This window comes from Eucyclogobius newberryi, unplaced genomic scaffold (genome assembly GCF_026437365.1).
Source record: "Eucyclogobius newberryi isolate DKJ021-1_F unplaced genomic scaffold, fEucNew1.0.hap1 SCAF_9, whole genome shotgun sequence".
NCBI lineage: Eukaryota > Metazoa > Chordata > Actinopteri > Gobiiformes > Gobiidae > Eucyclogobius > Eucyclogobius newberryi.
In genome coordinates this window covers 30,460,818-30,479,749 of record NW_027316532.1, presented here as the reverse complement: position 1 = coordinate 30,479,749, position 18,932 = coordinate 30,460,818, and the positions used below count along the sequence as shown (strand labels likewise).

Genomic DNA, 18,932 nt, shown 5'->3' with positions numbered 1-18,932 from the left:
ACAAAGTCTAATGAATGTAATGTAAAGGAAGAAGATATCTTGAGAGTGGACAGCATATGGAAATAGTGTTGCAATGTACAAAAGATAAGCAAGCACTCAAGATAAAATGTCAGGAGTATTTAAAGCAAACTGCCTCAGAGTTAGTTTTATATGTGCACCATATGAATGAAAGGGTTTGATAGTATGTTAAATGGATGTATGATTCATGTATGATTCATGTTACTCATCACAATCCCATGGACTGTAGACTTGAACTTTAGACAGACTCTCACCTTTTCCTAATAAGTCATGACAACACACGGGGCATTTTAAAGTGTAATCCTTCACGAATGTAACCTTTCTACTTCAATATACGTAGAGCCACCTGACTAAAACAAAGAAGATAGTCCATCAATTAATGCAGGCTTCATACCTCAGAGAGAAAAGGGAATGTCAGCAAAAGGACACAAGTCGCTAAAGGTGTTTTGTACAAGGAGGCAAACATATGATGACCAAAACAATGTATAAGGTTTATTACTGAATATAACAACTGGCAGTGATGCTTCTGTTTTGGGGAATCTCATTTAAAATACAATATGATCATTATTGGGACACTGGCTTTTACCCCAGAGAGAGAGAGTGATGCTATAACATAAAACATAAATGAAAACAGCCATTTATGTGGTGTTAGGCTGGGAACTTGAACAATGCATCTTTGTGTTTCCAGTACCTGAGATATATTACCTTTTCCAATACCTATTCTGTGTATGTTTAATATGAAGCAGATGTAGATATACAGATATGTGTTTAATTCATGTGAGAAATAATGAAAATGGACTGTTGCAAACCAATGAGGATTTTTCTGCTCCTCCAGAATATCTTTTATGTGTAAATTCACCACTAACATCCTGCTTTGAAGATCAAAATAATACATAATATCTCAATGACTTTGGCTGACTTTATTCAAGGCTTTCGTTACTGTGAAAGAGAAGAAAATCACTTGTTAGAGTCATAATGTCTGCCACTCTTCTGATGTTCCCCTGCATATAGTTTGAATAAATCAGTCATTGAGGTGGAAACTCTCCAGTCTGGCGATGGCCACAAGGCGCTAACACATACTTAGACACATGACGTCATCGCCAGCCTCTTGAGCAATCAGTCCCAATGCCCACATACAGTCTTGTGTGAAGAGCGGTTGTCCAAACCCACCACACCCTCATGCACACTTCCTGAGGGCTGTTTCCATCAGTACAACAACCTTTTTGATGATCCACTCTTCAGAGATTTCTTTGTAATTTACATAAAACAGCCTCAAAAATAACAATAGCCTGTGGAGAGCCAGAGCCTTCAGCTATAGCACAGGATTGGTGTCATCAGGCATCCGCTTTGCGATCGATAATTGCTTCAGAGAAATAGCAACACTACAATTAGGAGGGTTTTTTAAAGGCAAAAGTCAGTAGAACATGCATAAAACACTGGCGCTGCACAAGGACTGACACATTGCAGTCACTGTGATGTCGATATGGTGTTGGTGATCTTTTACTTTAGGGTCAAAACTGGACCACTAATTAACTATAATGTATTTAAAGTGGTGTCTGTGTGTATTTTCTCACACCGTATGCAATTCCAATAATGCATAGTTGTGCAGTAAATGACTACAATAGCAATGTCATGAGCAGTCAATTTAAGAAGACTTCCAATAGGTAAAAAGTTAAATTATTTATCAACGCAATGCATCAAGGAGCAACTGGGACATTTGAAACCGCTTTAAAAATGACCGGTCAGTCCATTACTTTCCATAAAGGGCGTCAAAAAAAAACTCTTAATTTTGGACGGTTTAATCAAGTCTAAATTGCAGCGCGTGTCTCTCAAATACGGAAGTTATATATAGACACATAATATTCTCCTGTCATTTAGAGCAAATATAACTTCTTTTACCTCAGAAACATACAAGTTTAATGCTTGGCTTGTGGATTCTGAATAATTTGTCAATAATCAAAGTCAGTGGTAGGGCACAAAGTCAGTCACTGCTTCAACATCCTGACCCTTTTCCATACCGACCACTTTCCATTTTACAGCAACACAAGCGCGTGAAGAATATAAAGTTACCAGAGATCGAATAATGTTACCTCTTCTATGCTCTCTCTCTTCTCTTCAGCAGCCATTGCGGAAGGTCTTGGAATTGCAAGTCAATGCAATCACTTCTTTGTAAAAAAAAAAAAAAAAAAAAAAAAAAAAAGAAGAAGCTGCATGTCACTGCTTTTGCTTTCAATAATCGGGCATGGAGGGGTTGAAGTGTCTGTGTGTTTGCCAAAGGGTGAGATTATATCAGATAAGCTTCATTACGTGTGATGCCGATGGGCTGCCTTGCGTTGGATACACTGTTTGGCGAAGAATGAAGTGAGCACGGATTGTCAGCTTGCTGCTTGGGAGAAGACAAGAATGCCCAAAAACATAAAGACAGCATCACTGGTACAAATAAACTGTAAAATTATATAAACTGTCGGTGGTTCTCAAACTGTGTCATGTGTATGATAGCTGCAGGCTTCTATAGGAGGTTCGGACACGTCTTTTGAAAGTTTTACATGTAATTCAAAGGTGCACTGAGCCATACTGTGGAGTGGAAAATTACAGACAAAACGATACCAACTCCATAAAGACTAATAGAAGCCGGAAAAGTTATTTAGTGCACCTCGATGTAAGTCCCTTATTCGTCCAGGAGTGGTCCATGAAAGGAAAGTTTTTCACCTTTTCTTCAATCTGAAGAAGAGAAGCTCGCATTTATACCCTCCTGAGCTCAAATTGGACCTGCCCAAAGGGGAGATGTTATAACTGAAACTAATCCTGCCTGAGACTAACCCAGACTTGTAAACAGGGCAGGGTTGGCTTCAGTTACTCCTCCCCTTTGGGCAGGTCCAGTTTGAGCCCAGGATTGTATAAATGCGAGCTTCTCAAACCATTTATTTCAGATTGTCTATTGACCTTAACTAAAAAAAATCGTCAAACATCTTGATTTCTCAAAAAACAATGTCCAGATTACAACTGATCAATCCATTCCTACTGTTTAGTGCCCCGTTAATTAAGTTTGTGTTTGTTGTTCGGGCTTACGATTGACCTATGGACTTTGCATCCTTGGTTAAGATCTAGTTTATTAAGTATTTTCTGGTTTGAGAATCACTTTTGCATCTCACCTTGCACAACTGCTCTGCATGAATTCGCATGGCCCTGGATTTGGCCTCGCACTGAAGAGTTTACATCAGATTTATGAAGAGCTCGGGGGAAATCCGACCTGGTTTGAGTTCAGCCCCAGAGACAAAAAACACCACCACGGCTTTTCTATTACGGCTTGCAATAGATGGCTCAAGTCCACTGACCTTTGGAGAGATTAACCGGCATATTTAATAAACGCGTCAACGCCCAAAACATTTAGCCTGAAAAGTGAGACGCCATAACTTGAATTGTCCTTATCGACAGAGATTTGTAGCCGTGTATTGCAAGTACTGTACGTGTGGTATTCAGCGGTGATGTGTTGCCATTTTGAGTCTGATGGTATTTTGGCTCCACTCAGATCAATGATACTGGAGAGGCCATTTATCTCCGGACAGATGCCTCCTCATTGTGCTGGAAGTGAAATGAGCTGGCTGTAGACATCTGTCTCTCTTTGTTCTCCTTCTCACACACACAAGTGCACGGAAACAAATACCTAGATAGCACCGGCATATCACTTTAGAACCATCATATGAAAAAAACAACTCCTATGTGGTGTGTTTAAGCCCATTTAGCATCCGTTAGAATCCGTTATTGTACATGTTGAATTTACTGTATTAGCCATCAAGTTTTATTGATTTGATCTTGACTGTTGAGAATTCATAAATGCGGTTTCAAAGAACTTGGGGCACAACGCTTTGTTAAGTGCATCTAATGGGCGTATCTTTGCATAAAACATTCCTACATCTCTTCAAGCGGGATGAGCACGCTTATTGTTAATGTAAAACTCTTCCTGGGAACTCTTAAGTCAGCAGATCTCGCTTGCCTTGACTCAGCTCTATATCAGCGTGGACGGTACACGTCATTGTGAGTGAGGTGCCAGAAAAAGCACGGCTCGAGCAGAAACCCTGAATGAACCAATGTATTTGTATTCACAGAGCACTCAGGCCATATGAAGAACACGTGCGTCACTATCTTCATAGTGTCAGCAGGAGTTGGCTATCTTGGACTGTGATTTGTCTTAATTTGTCTTAATTTCTCTTTAATTTCTCTGCTTCTTAACATTTGCTTAATCACTTGGATCAGCGGGTGCAGTGGAAGTTCAAAAGCTTTCTGGCTCACTATTCCAAAGGGCCAGATACTCCGCCAATCGTTTGCACAAAATTATTTCCACAAAAAAGGGAAAGCTTTGCTCCTAAATGTTGTTGAACATACGGTACGTAGATGAGCAACTATGATGACTAATCGAAGAAAGATGATAATTGTTGTCTCTTGTCCAGCTGTTTTGATGTATAAGTGCTGGCTCCAAATAGCTTTAATTTCCCCTCACAGCAGGAGCGCTCATCCTCAAACACAACGACAGGCTAGACTGGCAGAAGATCTTATTTGCACAGCGGGCTTTGATCAATCCCGGATAGCAAGTGCCCGGCAGTGAGAAACAGAGGGTCTTAGACAGCCGCAGACGCAGAGTTCATGCCCCTGAATCACACCAAGGTGAGGTCACATCGTCCTTGTCACTGTGGGATGCAAACAACCCACTCGATCTACATTTGGTGGCGTCTGTGTTTATGAAATTGTAATATAAAGAATAGGCCTTTAAGTGGATATGATATAAATAATAACAATAAGAGATTTCTACACTTTGTCTGTGCTCATCTGCTGTTGAGACTTGAGAACCGTGAGGTTGTAATAACTACACGGGAGAAGCAAACAATCTCCTAATGAAACGCCGGCTGTAACAAAACACTTCACTGCATCTATGTTGATAATATTAAAGTGAGTCACACAAAGTAATAACTTGGATGCAGGTGGCTTTGAAAGTGGCACGATGGAGCAACGAGAGCACAACAGCCTCACAGTAAGAAGTGCTGCGTAGGCTTCCTTCGGGTTCTCCGGTTTCCCCGACCAAATGCACATGTAAAAACAGGTTCCTTTTGGGCCAGGACTCCCCCAAAAATGAGATTCAGACAGATATATGGATTAATAGATAGCATTTACCAAGGAGCAGGCAAAATAGATAATAGATAGTGAAAGGATTTGATCATTTTTTGGCAAGGTAGGCTGCTCGTCTCAATGAAGATGTTATTGTTTTGCCTTGAATGGATAATCGATATGGCATTAAACTCTATTTTCATGGAGACAAGGTAATTCCAACAGGCCAAATTACAGGTATTTTTGAGCAATGAAAAGACCTGTAATTGAATGAAGGCAAGATAAGTTTATTGTTTAGTTACATAGTGCACGTTTAAAAGCAAATCGGTTAGAGCTTTTCCAAAACTACACCGCTATTGTGTGGTTTTTCCCATGCTGTGTGTCAAAAGTGGTCAGAGGAAAGGTCAGTGAGAAATAATGATGAATAGACGAAGGATACGGCTTGTGGTTTTGTTCTGATAGGGGAAAAAATGGTTGTTGATGGATATTAACCAAACCGCCATACCACACTATTGTATTGTTATCTGGACTGAAAAAGTTGGATGGGTGCACCTCTATAAAAGGCGGTAGTTCATAATATTTTGGCAGATTGCATCAAGCAAAGCCTCTACTACGGTAACAAGACTCAGGAGCTGGCTTTGGCAGAGTAAAAATAACTTCCCCCCGACAAGCAAGACAGAACCTTGCTATAAGAACACTTTGAACACTTTCATCAAAGCCGGCTGACAAGTAATAAACTGAAAAATAAACCTTAAAGTGTCATCATCAGCAAAGTGTGGCGCTGTTGAGATGCTGAGGTTCGCCAATAATGACCTCCCCTCTTTCCTCCACACTGCTCTTTATTCCTGCAGCGGATGTTTTTCAAAAGCTTTAATTGGCCAAAGTCACTCAAGGTAACAAAGGCCTCGTGGGCTCTGTGTCTGGGCGACGTGCAGTGGCTGGTACAGCAGAGGCACCGCAGTGAACAAGCGTGACATGTGAGGGCTGCTCGTCCAGTGGCTTTGATAAGAGGGTTTGTGTGGAGAGATTCATCGGCACTTCAATCCTTACACAAACACTCGAACAGACGAACCTGCGGTCAGAGCGAGTTCAAAGGGGAAAAAAAAGGAAATTCTTGATATATGACAGATTGGATTATTTTCACTGCCAGGGAACTGTCAGTGTCTATCTTTTCAGCTCGCTCATGAGCTATAAATAGCCATATGTCCATTTTGTTCCTGTAGATACTTGAGATAGAACTGCGAAATGAACAGCGGTGGAAGACGTGTTTCATTTCTCAAAGCTGCACAATCCATTTTCTTTGTATTGAGAAAAGGTAATTAATAAGTGCACTCAAAGGGTAGAAATTAATTTCTGCACTCTTTGATTTAGAGCAAATTTCTTACAAAGTAAAGCGTATGAATAATTTTAAAAACAAAAATAAAGCATTGAAACTTAATTTGGCTTTGCTGCTTTGAACAGATGATAAACTTGTGAACTAATCAAATTGTGAAGACATTAAACTAAAGCCTATTCACAGAGATACTACCATTAAATACAAGTTTGGTCAAAAATTGGTCAAAGTATTGAAAAGTCGGAAAAGAAGATTTTAAACAAGTCATGGCACACTTTTTTGGTTGATCAGATTCCACGACACACCAAATAACCACTGATCTTGATCTATACATTTGTAAAAAGTTATGGTTTTTGCTTCATTTATTTGTGCAGAAGTTGGCCCAGGACACTCTAAAATGCTAAATGATTTAAATAAATCCAAGAGTATAATTCCTTTACTGAAATTTCAAAAGTTTCAGAGGCAAATCAAGGTTCTATACAATTAATGTTTCTATAGTAAAATTAGATCTACAAATGTGTTTAGTGTACAAGATAAAGAAGTAATGCTAAAGCTAGAAAGTAACACACAAGCCAATTTGAATAATGTAGTGCTGTAAACATTATACAAGTGCTATATTTTTACTTATTACATTTACTGAACTACAAAATTATAACATTTGTGTGTCTACATAAGTGTCCAATTTAAAGGTTGCTGCTGACAAATCATCTTTACTCTTTGGCCTAACATCCTCAGCAAAATTATGATTGTAATAAAACATCGCCTTCAGTTCCGTTCTATTGTAGGTTGGGGATTTTATTTGCCGAGACCTTTTATTGTGATTTGTCATTTTGCCAACAAAGCACTACGACAGACAGATGGGTAGAAAGATCTCGCTGGATCTAGGACAGTCTGCAGTGAGAATGTAATGCCATTTCACAGTAATCAGGTTACTGTACTCAGCACCACAGTGCACTATGGGGGATCCTCCTCCTCCCACTGCCATCCCTCATCATTAGCAGCTACAGACGCAGGCACAGAGTAAGTAATGACACGGCCTGGCTCCTCGCTCCGCCGTTGCCCAGGCTTTGTCCTTAATGGCCAGGTAATGGTAGAGGAGGAAATTGGCCACTGGAGCTCGACGGGGGCTTTTGTTCTGTCAAAGTGTGAGGCAAAGAGCAAAGCGAAAGTGGAAGACAAGAAAGAGAGAGACAGAGAGCTATAGACCGCTGGGTGTGCGTTTCCACCTAGACATTTTATAACAGTCTTCAGCTCCAGTCAGCGTAAGTGCCATGCACCGTCCATTTGACAAGGAGTTGTTTATTTGAATTTAATTTGACTCGACTTATTTTGAACTGGAGACTACTCTCCAGTTACGTGTGTTTTATCGATTGGGAGAAAACACAGCGATTTAACAATTATTCACAATTGCTGAGCCCATGACCAAACAACAGGGACATCTTTCATTTTCTTCAATTCCCTTGATTTAACACTTTATTCCTCATGTTTTGAAAGCAACTTCATGAAATGTTCTGAATGACAAAATAAAGATATTTTGAGGAAAACAGCCATAATAAAAACAAAAAAAATAATTTGACAAATAGGGGTTCTTACTGTTACATCGTGACTTGAATAATCATGATTATCGATTAACCTGTGATTGATATAATAATAACATGCAAATCCGTATTATTATTAGATGTAGATCTTTTTCTACAATCTTGACATACCTAATGTCAGTACACTATGTGATTTGTTTTAAATGTCTGATTCAATTCACAGTTTGTCAACTGTACAAAATAGAAAAAAATACTCAGCCTTTGAGTATTTTTTCTTTTTTTTAGGATAAAATGCTTGGATACATGCTTTTAATTTATTCTATCCAGAATATTAATGTTAATATGACCTGGTAAAAACTCTATGCTTAAGTGATGTAGCATATTTAACAGGTTTAAAAAATCTTTTTGACTGGTTATAAGATAATATAGCTTGAAATACATTTGACGTATGGCAAAATGTCAAATGTCCCATTGCCTATTATTTGTGTTAGAAATAGGACCACATTTATTCAAAAAAGGCAGAAACAAGTCTAGCTCCATCAAATCAATGCATCTTCATGGATGAAAACTACGAATTCAGATTCATAGTCGTAGAATTTTTTTAAACTTTTTTTTAACCTGATCAAAATTAATTTTTAGCTGTGTGCTCCTAACACTATTGAATGGACATTTTTGAGTAGACCAATAAATATCAATACCAATATATCTGATTGTAACAACTGTAATTTGCAAGAGTCCACTTCAATAGTACAACACTGTTTGCATAACGCTCATAACAACGCAATCGCAATGTAGGAATTCGGCATTATTAGCAGCAATGCAAATATATATGTATATATTTGTACAGAGAAGTAAAGGCGCGTTCCTTTACTGGCCTCCAGCTGTGCTCTTTGCGGCGCTCTGAGGAATTACAAACACAGCTATAGCTTTAGCTGGGGCCCTGTGGCTTTTATTAGAAATTGACAAATTGGGGTCAAGAAGTGCGAGTTCGGGCACAGCTTTCTTTAAAATGAAAAAGAGAAGAACAAAAAGCACTATTGCCTATTTGAACTAAATAGAGATTGGACGTTATACTGAACACTTCTCTGGGAGAAGAGAAGTTAGTAGTTACAGAGTGATGAACTGAACAAAGCAAGTTTTCTGAAATTGGAGTGAAGAGATCAGTGTAAGAAGCAAACGAGTGTTAAAATGCTGATGATGTGATTGTTTTGTATTTTGGCTCACTAATTCACAGATGGTGGATGTGGTTGATAGAAGTTAATTTGTTCCATGATAATTTACATGTTTACAAGTTTGTTGGAAATACAATAGACTCACTATATAGGGATCTAGATGTTTTTTGTGAGTATCAATCCAACAAAAATGTGCTAAAATATGTCTTTAAATGTATCAGTTAATGTTTAATTGTCAGACACATGTGAAATTCCTATAAAAATGTATCACAAAAGCAGAACTATCACATTATACCCTAAATTCTAAATTTTGACATTTTGCCCACCTTTATTTCAGTGAATACATTTTTCCATTGTCCCTCTGAGATTTGGCACCAGAGGGATGTTTCTAAAGGTCGGGGAAACCGGAGTACCTGGAGGAAACCCACAGACGCAGGGAAAATAATGCAAACTCCGCAGAGAAAGGCCCCACCCCGCCTGGGAGCCAAACCTTGGACCTTTTTGCTGTGGCGCTGAAGCATTAGCCGCCATGCCATCGTAATTTACTGTGTGTGACCATGAGCTTGACAATTTGATGACTGAGAACAAACAGGTGGATGAAGCAGAGTGACACAGCAGTGACAGCGTTACGTCAGGTTCAAAAATATTTGAGTGAAACCTCCAGATGGGAACGGGACGGACAAACCATAAATCAGGAGTGTTGTGTACAAACAGTTGCTGGTTGATGTGCTGCTAAGAGACTGCAGGGGGCGACCATGGGCACTTCTAACAAATATTGACAAGGACTAACAAAGATGTTTAATAAGGTAAAATGCTCCTTCAAGTGAACAGAATTCCCGCTCTACAACGGAAGTGCCGATCCGCGATCCGTAGCTGTCAGAGGCAAAAGTGGCCGGGGCAGTGACTACCCGCACTTGTTAATGAGTTTATTAGGTTTGATCTGCCCTCAAGGTGTAGTGGTGGTTTTCAGTTAGAGTTGAATAAAACTGAATCAAGTTAAAGCCTCTGTTGCATTACTCAGGACATTAGTTTCATTCTAAAACTCATGGTGCAAAAAAAAACACAACCAGGCGGATACATTTATGTCAACAAAGCTTCTCTTATTTGCTATTTATTGTTTGAATTGCCCCCAAACAAACACTTAGCTTTCTTGCTGTGCTTGTGAACTGTGGTTTAGCACCCTCACAGTTGCCCTTCTATATGCTAAATGGTTTTAAAAGCACTGAACAGATGTGTTAGTCTGGTAAGTAACTACGAGCTTTCTCCAAATGCCAGCGGGAATATTGTGTTGTGCAAGCAGAAAAGAATATATAAGCCATCTACACATTTCCCTTTGAATCTTTAAAAAGACTTGTGATTTAGTGCTGACATGTTAGTTTTATAAGGATGTGCCTGTGTGCTCACCCCACGGTCAAGGCTCTCCTCTCCGGATCACCTCGGGCTTGATCATCTTTGCGTTTGACACGTGCACAAAGCGCCACCCGCAAATTCAACCTAAAACAAGAAAAGGGCAAGAAATAGTGAAGCAAAAGGGAATGAAAGTGAAATGGTTGTCAGCTTTAACAGAATCACTCTTCGCTGCGGGTGGAGAGTAATTCTGTTGCCCAAACAAAAACCTGTTATAACATGGAGCTTTAAGAGATGATTTTAGCATCACGATTATTGACAAATAACAAAACAAAAGTGAAATCCTTAATTTTCTACATACATTATACAGTTCAGTGTGACAAGCTTATGAAAGCTTATGAAAATCCAAATTTCAGAAAGCAAAAATAAAGTTGCTATTGCTATTGTATGGTTTTATAGTTTTGCTTTGGTTTGATTCTACTGGTTTTATTATTTAGTCTAGTGAGATCAAATTGAGCACTTACTAGTTTTATATCAGTGCAGCACTTGAAAAACTGTTTATAAAATGTGCTTTACAAATAAAGAGGATTTGGAGATAAATCCTGTCACATTAAAAGCACTTTACACTAACTTTTTTGGAGTTGATGGAATTGAAATGACTTAATTTAGCTTCTAAAATAGAATAATTTGTATTTTTGTGATTATGTGCAAGTTAAATCATGAATGTTCATTCATTCATCTTCTATCGCTTGTGACTGGAGCCTAAAATTATATATATATACGATGAGCTGATTAAAAATACACACTTTCACTTAAAGGTATACTGTAATTAAACCTTAAATAATATGTTTCAACACATTTTTGTTGGATTGACATAATGTCTTGATACATCTCATACTATAATTGTGTTGTTGTTGTTGTTGTTGTTGTTGTTGTTGTTTTTAATGGCAGTTTGGGCGCCAACTGAGAAGGTACATTTACCTCCACCTACTGTAGTTGTAGGTCTTGAAAGTATGTGTTTTACGCTATACCGGAGAGAGAGAGAGAGAGAGAGAGAGAGAGATTAGCACACAATGCTAATGGAGTTTATGATTGTGTAGTTTGATCTTATTCAAGCTATGAAGCAATGCATGCTGGGAACTATGGGGGGCATAGGCGTTCTGTGTTTAAAATATATATTTCATTAGAAAGTCATACATTCATTCTAGTTATTTATTTTTACATAAACAACTTTTATTGTGTGAAGTAAGTAAAGAAGAGCAAGAAGAACTTGTTTCAAAAGGCTGTGAAAAGTGATGATTCATGGACCCTGGTGGTACAAAGTGTTTTTGTGTGTGATTTAATTGGACGCCCCTGGCCTTGGTGCTGCCGTCTCTACCTGACGTCTCCGGGGAAGAGTCTCTGCAACTTAAAGACAGAAAGTACAAGCATGTTAATCCAAGCTTGTAAACACGAACTACGCCACCATTATGCAAGTGTTGCAATTAGAGGCATAAAAGATGGATTACATAACCGTCTTTATGTTGGCGGTTTATTAAATCGTAAGTAGGATGCCGATAGATACAGCCCTATAAATGTGCACACATGAAAAGAATAATCATGAGAAACAAAACATATTAGATGGATGTTTAATTAGCGTGATAGTAAAGCGCATTATATTAGCCTACATCGACCATACATTTACAGCATTTTTAAATCTGCTTCTCTGTTCAAACCGATGGAGTTACACAATATAAATAATGCAATGGTAATCTATGCAGAAATAATGAGCAATGGGAACGCATTTGCAATATTCTCTCTCCTAAATTAGACTCACAAGCAACCTCAGCAAAGCTTTGTTTTCTTCCCCCCCCCCTCTAGCCAAACCACATTGAAGTAAATGAAACAACCCCCTGCCAAAACCACTCTGACTCGTGCGGTGGGACCCAAAAGGCTTGGCAATCAATACCACAAGCCCCTTTTTACATGGCTCTTGAGGCTTGCAGAGCTGCTTCTCTCACACTCACATGCTGGTGTACAGTGTCCGGCGCACATCTATATTAATGAGGAAAAACATACTTCCTGGTGTAGGGTGGCAGTTTCCCCTAGAGCCCAGTGCCTCCGTAGCCTAAGTTGAAATTGACATGCTTTTTACATGCTCTGTGATCCTGTGTTAATCTTTCATGAGCGTCAACTCGGTTCATGTTCAAGTTTGAGCCTCTCGAGCCGCGGGGCCCACAGGGAATTCTCGGATATCTCCTGCTTTTTCACCCTCTTTTGGTTTGTAAATGCGATCCGCTCAGCCCTGATCTTCTGACCTCTGACCCCGTCCAACTTGGGCAATATTCAGGTTCAGCTTTTGAGGGCTTTCAAATGTTGTTACAGTTTTAATTGCAGATCAACGCCAAGAGCTTTGTGTTGGTTTTAAATCAGACATTTTGACATGTAATTTAGCAGGGTACCATAAAGTGGCCCAGTGTGCTTCTAGTTTAATGTATTATTTATTATTCATTATGCTGCAATATTTACTTAGTTACTTTACCGATATGAACCCAGATTAACCATGAAGAATATTGACGTCAATGTTTGTTTGATTCCATACAAACAGCTTTAATAGATTCTGATTCTATTGGTTGGAATGGTTAGGGGGCAAAGGGAAGGTTTTTAGGTGAAGCTACCGCCTTTGCTCCTCAGATGCCTCAGTAGTTAGATCTCGTACCTCCAGCGATACCTCAGCAGTTTCATGAACAGCATCTCTTCCTTAAAGTAAAGTTTAAGGTACTTTAATGTCCCTGTACTAAAACTTGTCCTCTGCATTGGAGCCATCAATGCCACTGTCAGGTCTGTCAGGAGCAGTGAGCGCCTCAGCACAACGCTGTCCACAATGCTGTCCACAAAGCTGTCCACAAAGCTGTCCACAACGCTGTCCACAACGCTGTCCACAATGCTGTCCACAAAGCTGTCCACAACGCTGTCCACAACGCTGTCCACAACGCTGTCCACAACGCTGTCCAAACATGGAGACAATAATCTCTCGCTATAATTTAATCTAAAACTTCTTGTTAAAAGTTTTAGATTGTGTTTACTTTTTAAAATTGGAACCCCATCCATCCCCATTTAAATTCTGTATCCATAACAAACAAATGCATACTTTTATTCAGAAATGAAGAGGAATATAAAATGGCCCAAAAGGTCATCAAATCCCCGTGATCAATGAATTACACGACAGCCCATTGTAATTAAGAGGGCTCTACCGGATAAGACCAGTCAATAAACGAATGAAAGGGCAGGCATTAAATGTTGGCAGATTCAAGCCATTCATTACAGAAATAAACCTTGCCATTTGTTCACTGCTGTTATTTATACCAAATGTATTCCATAGCAGCAAGATTACCAGACTTTAATTACAAATCCAATATCCTCAATAATTGACAAAGACAAAACATGAACAGTGATGCAACTTGGGGAATTAGGCCCAATTGTTTTATACCTCCAAATCCTTTATTTTCTTCAATAGAACACTTTAATTTAGCTTTACAATTAGGAAGTGTTTAGATGCATATAAATAAATAAACAGTTGCTCATATACAAAAACATTTTTAAAAGATATTGGAGTATTTCAGTGCAGTTGCTGATAGTGTGTCTTAAAATGACAAAGTTGTCAAAAATAATGCAGACATTCATAACTCTACTGAGCTTGTCCTTGCTGCCTTGCCAGATGCAGTCATTTGTGAGCGCTTTACAGGAACACTGATATCAAAGTCATTTCCAGAGCGAGGTGATCTTGAATGGTGCACTCCGGGTGCTTTAGCCCATAACAGTCAATCAAACACCAGATCTTTCCACTGAGTCCTGCTTAAGCCGTATTTACTCTGCTGTTCTCCAGCACGTCGGCCCCAAACCCCAAGGGACCTCTTTTCCACATCTATCCCCATTACAGTGACTATGGCTTCTGCAACAGTGTCACTTGATTGTGGCAAAAGCATATCCTCTCTATAATGAAATACACTCTGCAACACTCTGCAAAACTATGCACAGTTATAAATGTGAGAGGTTTATGAATATCTGTAAATGGTCGTGGCTCAAAAGCGTGCTATATTTCTGGCAGTTGTCATGTAAACGCACAGCTCTGTGACATTTATACTGTTGGAATGCACATAAGATCACATATATTATGCAGTATGTGGCCTTTAAGAGCATAGTCTCAAGACACTGGACAAAATATCTAACATTTACAACTAGCGACTGTGTTCTATGTTAAAGCACAATATAGTTTGTGGGAGGTTGAGATTTAATGATACATGTTGCAGAAAAAAGGGTTATTGTCAATTGTCCAAAAATGTAGAAAAGAGAACATATTTGTCTTTCAAAATGTCTCACTGTCTTTTGCTACTTAATTGTGTGTTGTGTTTTATTGTGCCCGAATAAGAAGTGCAAACTGACATCTGTAAATCTGATGCAGTCTTTTCACGGTAAATTTCAAACACAATTTGATAAAGGAAAAAGGTTTGATGGTGATTTCAATACAATTATAAAAAAAAATATGCTCACCTGATACAATTGAAGATAATTAACCTACAACAAAATAAAAAATTATATTACCACGTGGTCTTATACTAGTTCTGATATGGATCAAAACAGTTCTTAAACTTTTCAGACAAAGGTCCAGATTTTCCTTGTTATTGATTAGTATGTGAGTATCCATTTTAGACAGTAGTGCAAAGAGCTTTGGGTTTAACTGTACAAAAAATGTAGAGCTTGTTTTTCTCCTTTTTTTATAAAGATGTGCCTTTAATTTGAGGACAAGCTCCAGTGCACTGTCACTGTGATGCCTCTAGACTCTGACATGCTGACCGATAAATCAAACCAGACCCTTAGTCAGGTCTTTTAATCTTTTCGTTTTGAAAGAATAAAGTAAAATGAAGGCGAGTTAAAAAATATGCCTGATTCTTCGAAAACTGCATGTCCATTATTAAAGCTGTCGCTCAGCAGCAGCAGAGCTCACAGAATCAAACCTGTGGGAAATGTCCCTGTTCAGGAGCTGAGCGGACGTTCCCTGTGGCTCAGAACTGCTCCAGGTGCAGAAAACAGCCACACCACGGCTTTGAGCAAATCGCCTCAAACCCCTTTTGTTGACTTGAGGATTTCAAGCTTCTCCAGGGCTTTAATCCATAACATGCTGTGAGCTGTGGGTGATGGCTGTTATCAGACAAGCAAACCGTTTCAGACCAGTTTAGCAATGCAGTTCAAGCAAATCAGGGCCGTTTAAAGGTGCGTAACTGTGGAAGGTCCAGCACCTGCTTCTCTCAGTGGGGCTGTATGGCTTTGTCTGGCATTATTTAAATTAAATAAAACAAAAAAGCCCTATTTGATACAATATTCTACTCATATTATTATAACATTTGAGGGGTTTTGCTCAAGAATGGATATAATCAGTTTATTTCACTCATTTTTCTTTTTCTTTTTTTAAACAGGAAATGATAGCCTTCAAGTTTTTTTTCAAAAGAGACAGTTTTGGCAAATGAACTCTTCAATGCACTGTATATCTTGCATGTATTAGTATAAGTGTTTCAATGTCTGTAACTTGACCTGGTGGCATCACCTGCTTGTCTCAATGGAGATAGATACATTTAATGCACAGAACAACTTTAAGAAAATGATCATCAGGGGTTTTTGGATAGAAGAGGTTAAGAACAACTACTGAAGCTTCAATTCTTGCATATACAGAGTATGGATTACAATAATTGTTTATAAGTAAATATGGCGAGTAAGGTAAATGAGGTGATAAATTAAAATAACTTGAGCTTGGTTGTGGCTTTTTCATAAATTGCATCTCACACTTCATTAGATAACGTTGTTTGAACACTTGAGATAAAGTGTGCTACATTAATCTGTGCCTTTAATTAGTCCAGTGGCCTGGATGACTCTTCAGTGGTAAAGAAACCAAGCCAGTGAAGAAGAATAGACATTAATTATTAGAAACACAAAGTTTTCATAAAGTGTAATATGTTTGTCATCTGGACAATAGTCATCTTGAATGTGCCGTTAGTTGAATGGTGGCGTCAAGTCTGCAAACTGAACATGTTTATTAGACTGATGATGGTTTAATGTCAATAACGTGCTCTCAAACAAAAAAGGGAAATTCATTTGTTCTGACTAAAATATTGTAACAGAATCAAACATTGCCACTGGGCCCAGTACCACATCCAAGAAATAATTGTAATAAATGCAAAAGATGAAGCTGCACAGCTACAGAATAAACCTCTCACAATATTATTATCAATTTACAATTAATCTCTATTCTTAGAGTAGTATCAGTTCATCTTATACCCAGTATTAAATGGGAAGACACAATTTACTTATACTCTATCCGGCTGTGCACAATCCTATAAGTGAGGCACTGGACGGTGCAGCCTGAAATTCAATTTACATTTTTTTTTATATGAATGGACATGATTTTATAGTGTAGTGTGTAGATTTGTACATTGTAAAACAAAATGAAAAGGACTCTTTCACTAGAATGCTATAATTGATCTTTATACAGATGTACATGTTATGTATGAGGTTATGTATGTAACATGTATGTGTACGTTTTTAAATCTCTAATGATCAGATTTCCTACATTAACTAAGACTAAGACGTAATTTCTGAACATTGAGGCAAAATGTTTACATAGTTGGAAAACAACACTAATCTAATGGTTTTCCAATAGATTTTCCACTGCAATCCCCCACTGGCCGCTTGTTTTGTTCATGGATGTTATCCTTTCTTGTGTAGAAATGTTCAAAATAAATAACTTTTTTTACTAACTGATCAAGCTTTGTTGGATTTAAACTGAATTAAAGCAATTTGTGCAATACAGTTAAACAAAAATAAAAGCTATTATTAGGGATATTATTATTTATTGTCCCTAGAATCGTCTTATCCGTAAATAAAACCCACCTTATAGTATAATGTTCACCCCAGAATTCAACAATTCCATTGTTGAAAAAGCTGTTAACATTGCCCTGAAACTGCCGACTTGCTAATTTACTGTGCAACAGAAGCCAGTTTCACAAAAATTGAAAGATCCAACAACAACGGCCGTTCAAAAGTGTGAGCCAAAACAAACTGAATGGTGGAAGGGAAAGATCATCTACACATGGCACCACAGAGCAGCCCTTCTGAAATAGCATCATCTGTCAGTCACAGAAGAAGAAAAAAAAACATATGTTCAGGTTTGTTGGAAGCTTTTCTTAGTTATCCTTGGCTTTAGAAACACCTCTCAGACTGCCAGATTTTCTCACAGATGGATGTGCATTTAAATAGAGCGAGAGAGCATGAAAAGTGAGCGCATGTGGCTCTGAATACTGTATTAATGGCATTAGGCTTTCAAGGCTCCCTCAAGCCACGGCTCGCACACAATAAGGTAATAGACAATGGACAAGGCAAAAAAGTGCTAACTAGACTGACAGGAAAGGTTTTCAGCACACCTCGTGGTCATTTCTGAAGCAAAACAAAGAAAGAAAGTTCAGTGTGTTTAGAGACTGTAAGGATACATTTGTAGATGAGATGTGGGGTCCTGCCTATGTTATGGTGACACAAATCAGGTCCCTGCAGGCTTTTAGATAGAGACCCGTCTTCCCGTATTTTGGACGGGGTATTTTAAAATGTGGACGGGGATTTTCAAGTGCAGGGACGGCCATTTTATTAATACATCTTAGAAAAAAAGGGAATATTCTCATTAAATCGGGTCGGGAAGCATTTGACAACAGTCCGCCGTAACAGTTTACTGTTTACAAGTGAAAATTTGCATGCTGCGCGCTGATTGGTCGACGAAATTTGTGTGCTTGGCTCTGATTGGCTGCCGAGCCGTGGTCCGGAGAATGCCGAGGCTGTTTTTTCGCCTAGTCGGCCCCCGAACAAAATTATTTGGACGGGGCATTTTCAAATCCTATCTAAAAGCCTGGGCCCCTGTGATGTAAAACCTTTATTATTAGATCAACAACATGATTCAAAGTTAAGACTATAGACTGTATAAAAGAGTGGACAGTGTTGCACCAATGATCTTTGTGTTTTTTATTCTGCTATTGCCTTTGTAAATCAAGAGTTGAACAATAGGAACTCTCCAATGAGGTGCCGTCTTTCCCTGAGGTCCGCCCCAGCTAGCCTTAGCAACAGGTTTGACTGACAGCGAACACGACTTGTTGCTAAGCGTAGTAGATCCATGGTCCGCCCCAGGGAAACCAGCGATGCCGACGGGAAGGGGGCGAGTTCTTTCAGCAACCTCACTTCTGATTGGCTCTGTGGTTGCCATGGAAGACTCACTTGATTTCCAATTATTTTAATCTGCTCCAAATTAGCCTCTAAAACTGCTAGTCTTGATTGGCTTAAATTTTGGAGCCAAGTGCTGCCTGGTGGTCAAGTGGTTAAGTCAAGCACACAAATGCCAGGCTCCAAGTGCAG

General features: G+C 38.8%; 1 protein-coding gene across 6 annotated transcripts in view; it reads left to right on the top strand.

Moving 5' to 3' along the window:
• The window catches only part of pex5la (peroxisomal biogenesis factor 5-like a), a 64,859-nt gene that overhangs the window by 15,740 nt on the left and 30,187 nt on the right, over positions 1–18,932 (top strand). Inside the window, exon 1 of one of the 6 annotated variants that reach the window (XM_072439065.1) lies at positions 2,316–2,451. The exons of the other annotated variants lie outside the window; for them this stretch is intronic. Coding sequence (XP_072295166.1) covers positions 2,422–2,451 — 30 coding nt within the window. The 5' untranslated portion in view covers positions 2,316–2,421. Of the gene's footprint in view, positions 1–2,315; positions 2,452–18,932 lie in introns of those variants that run through there. 6 annotated transcript variants of the gene reach the window in all.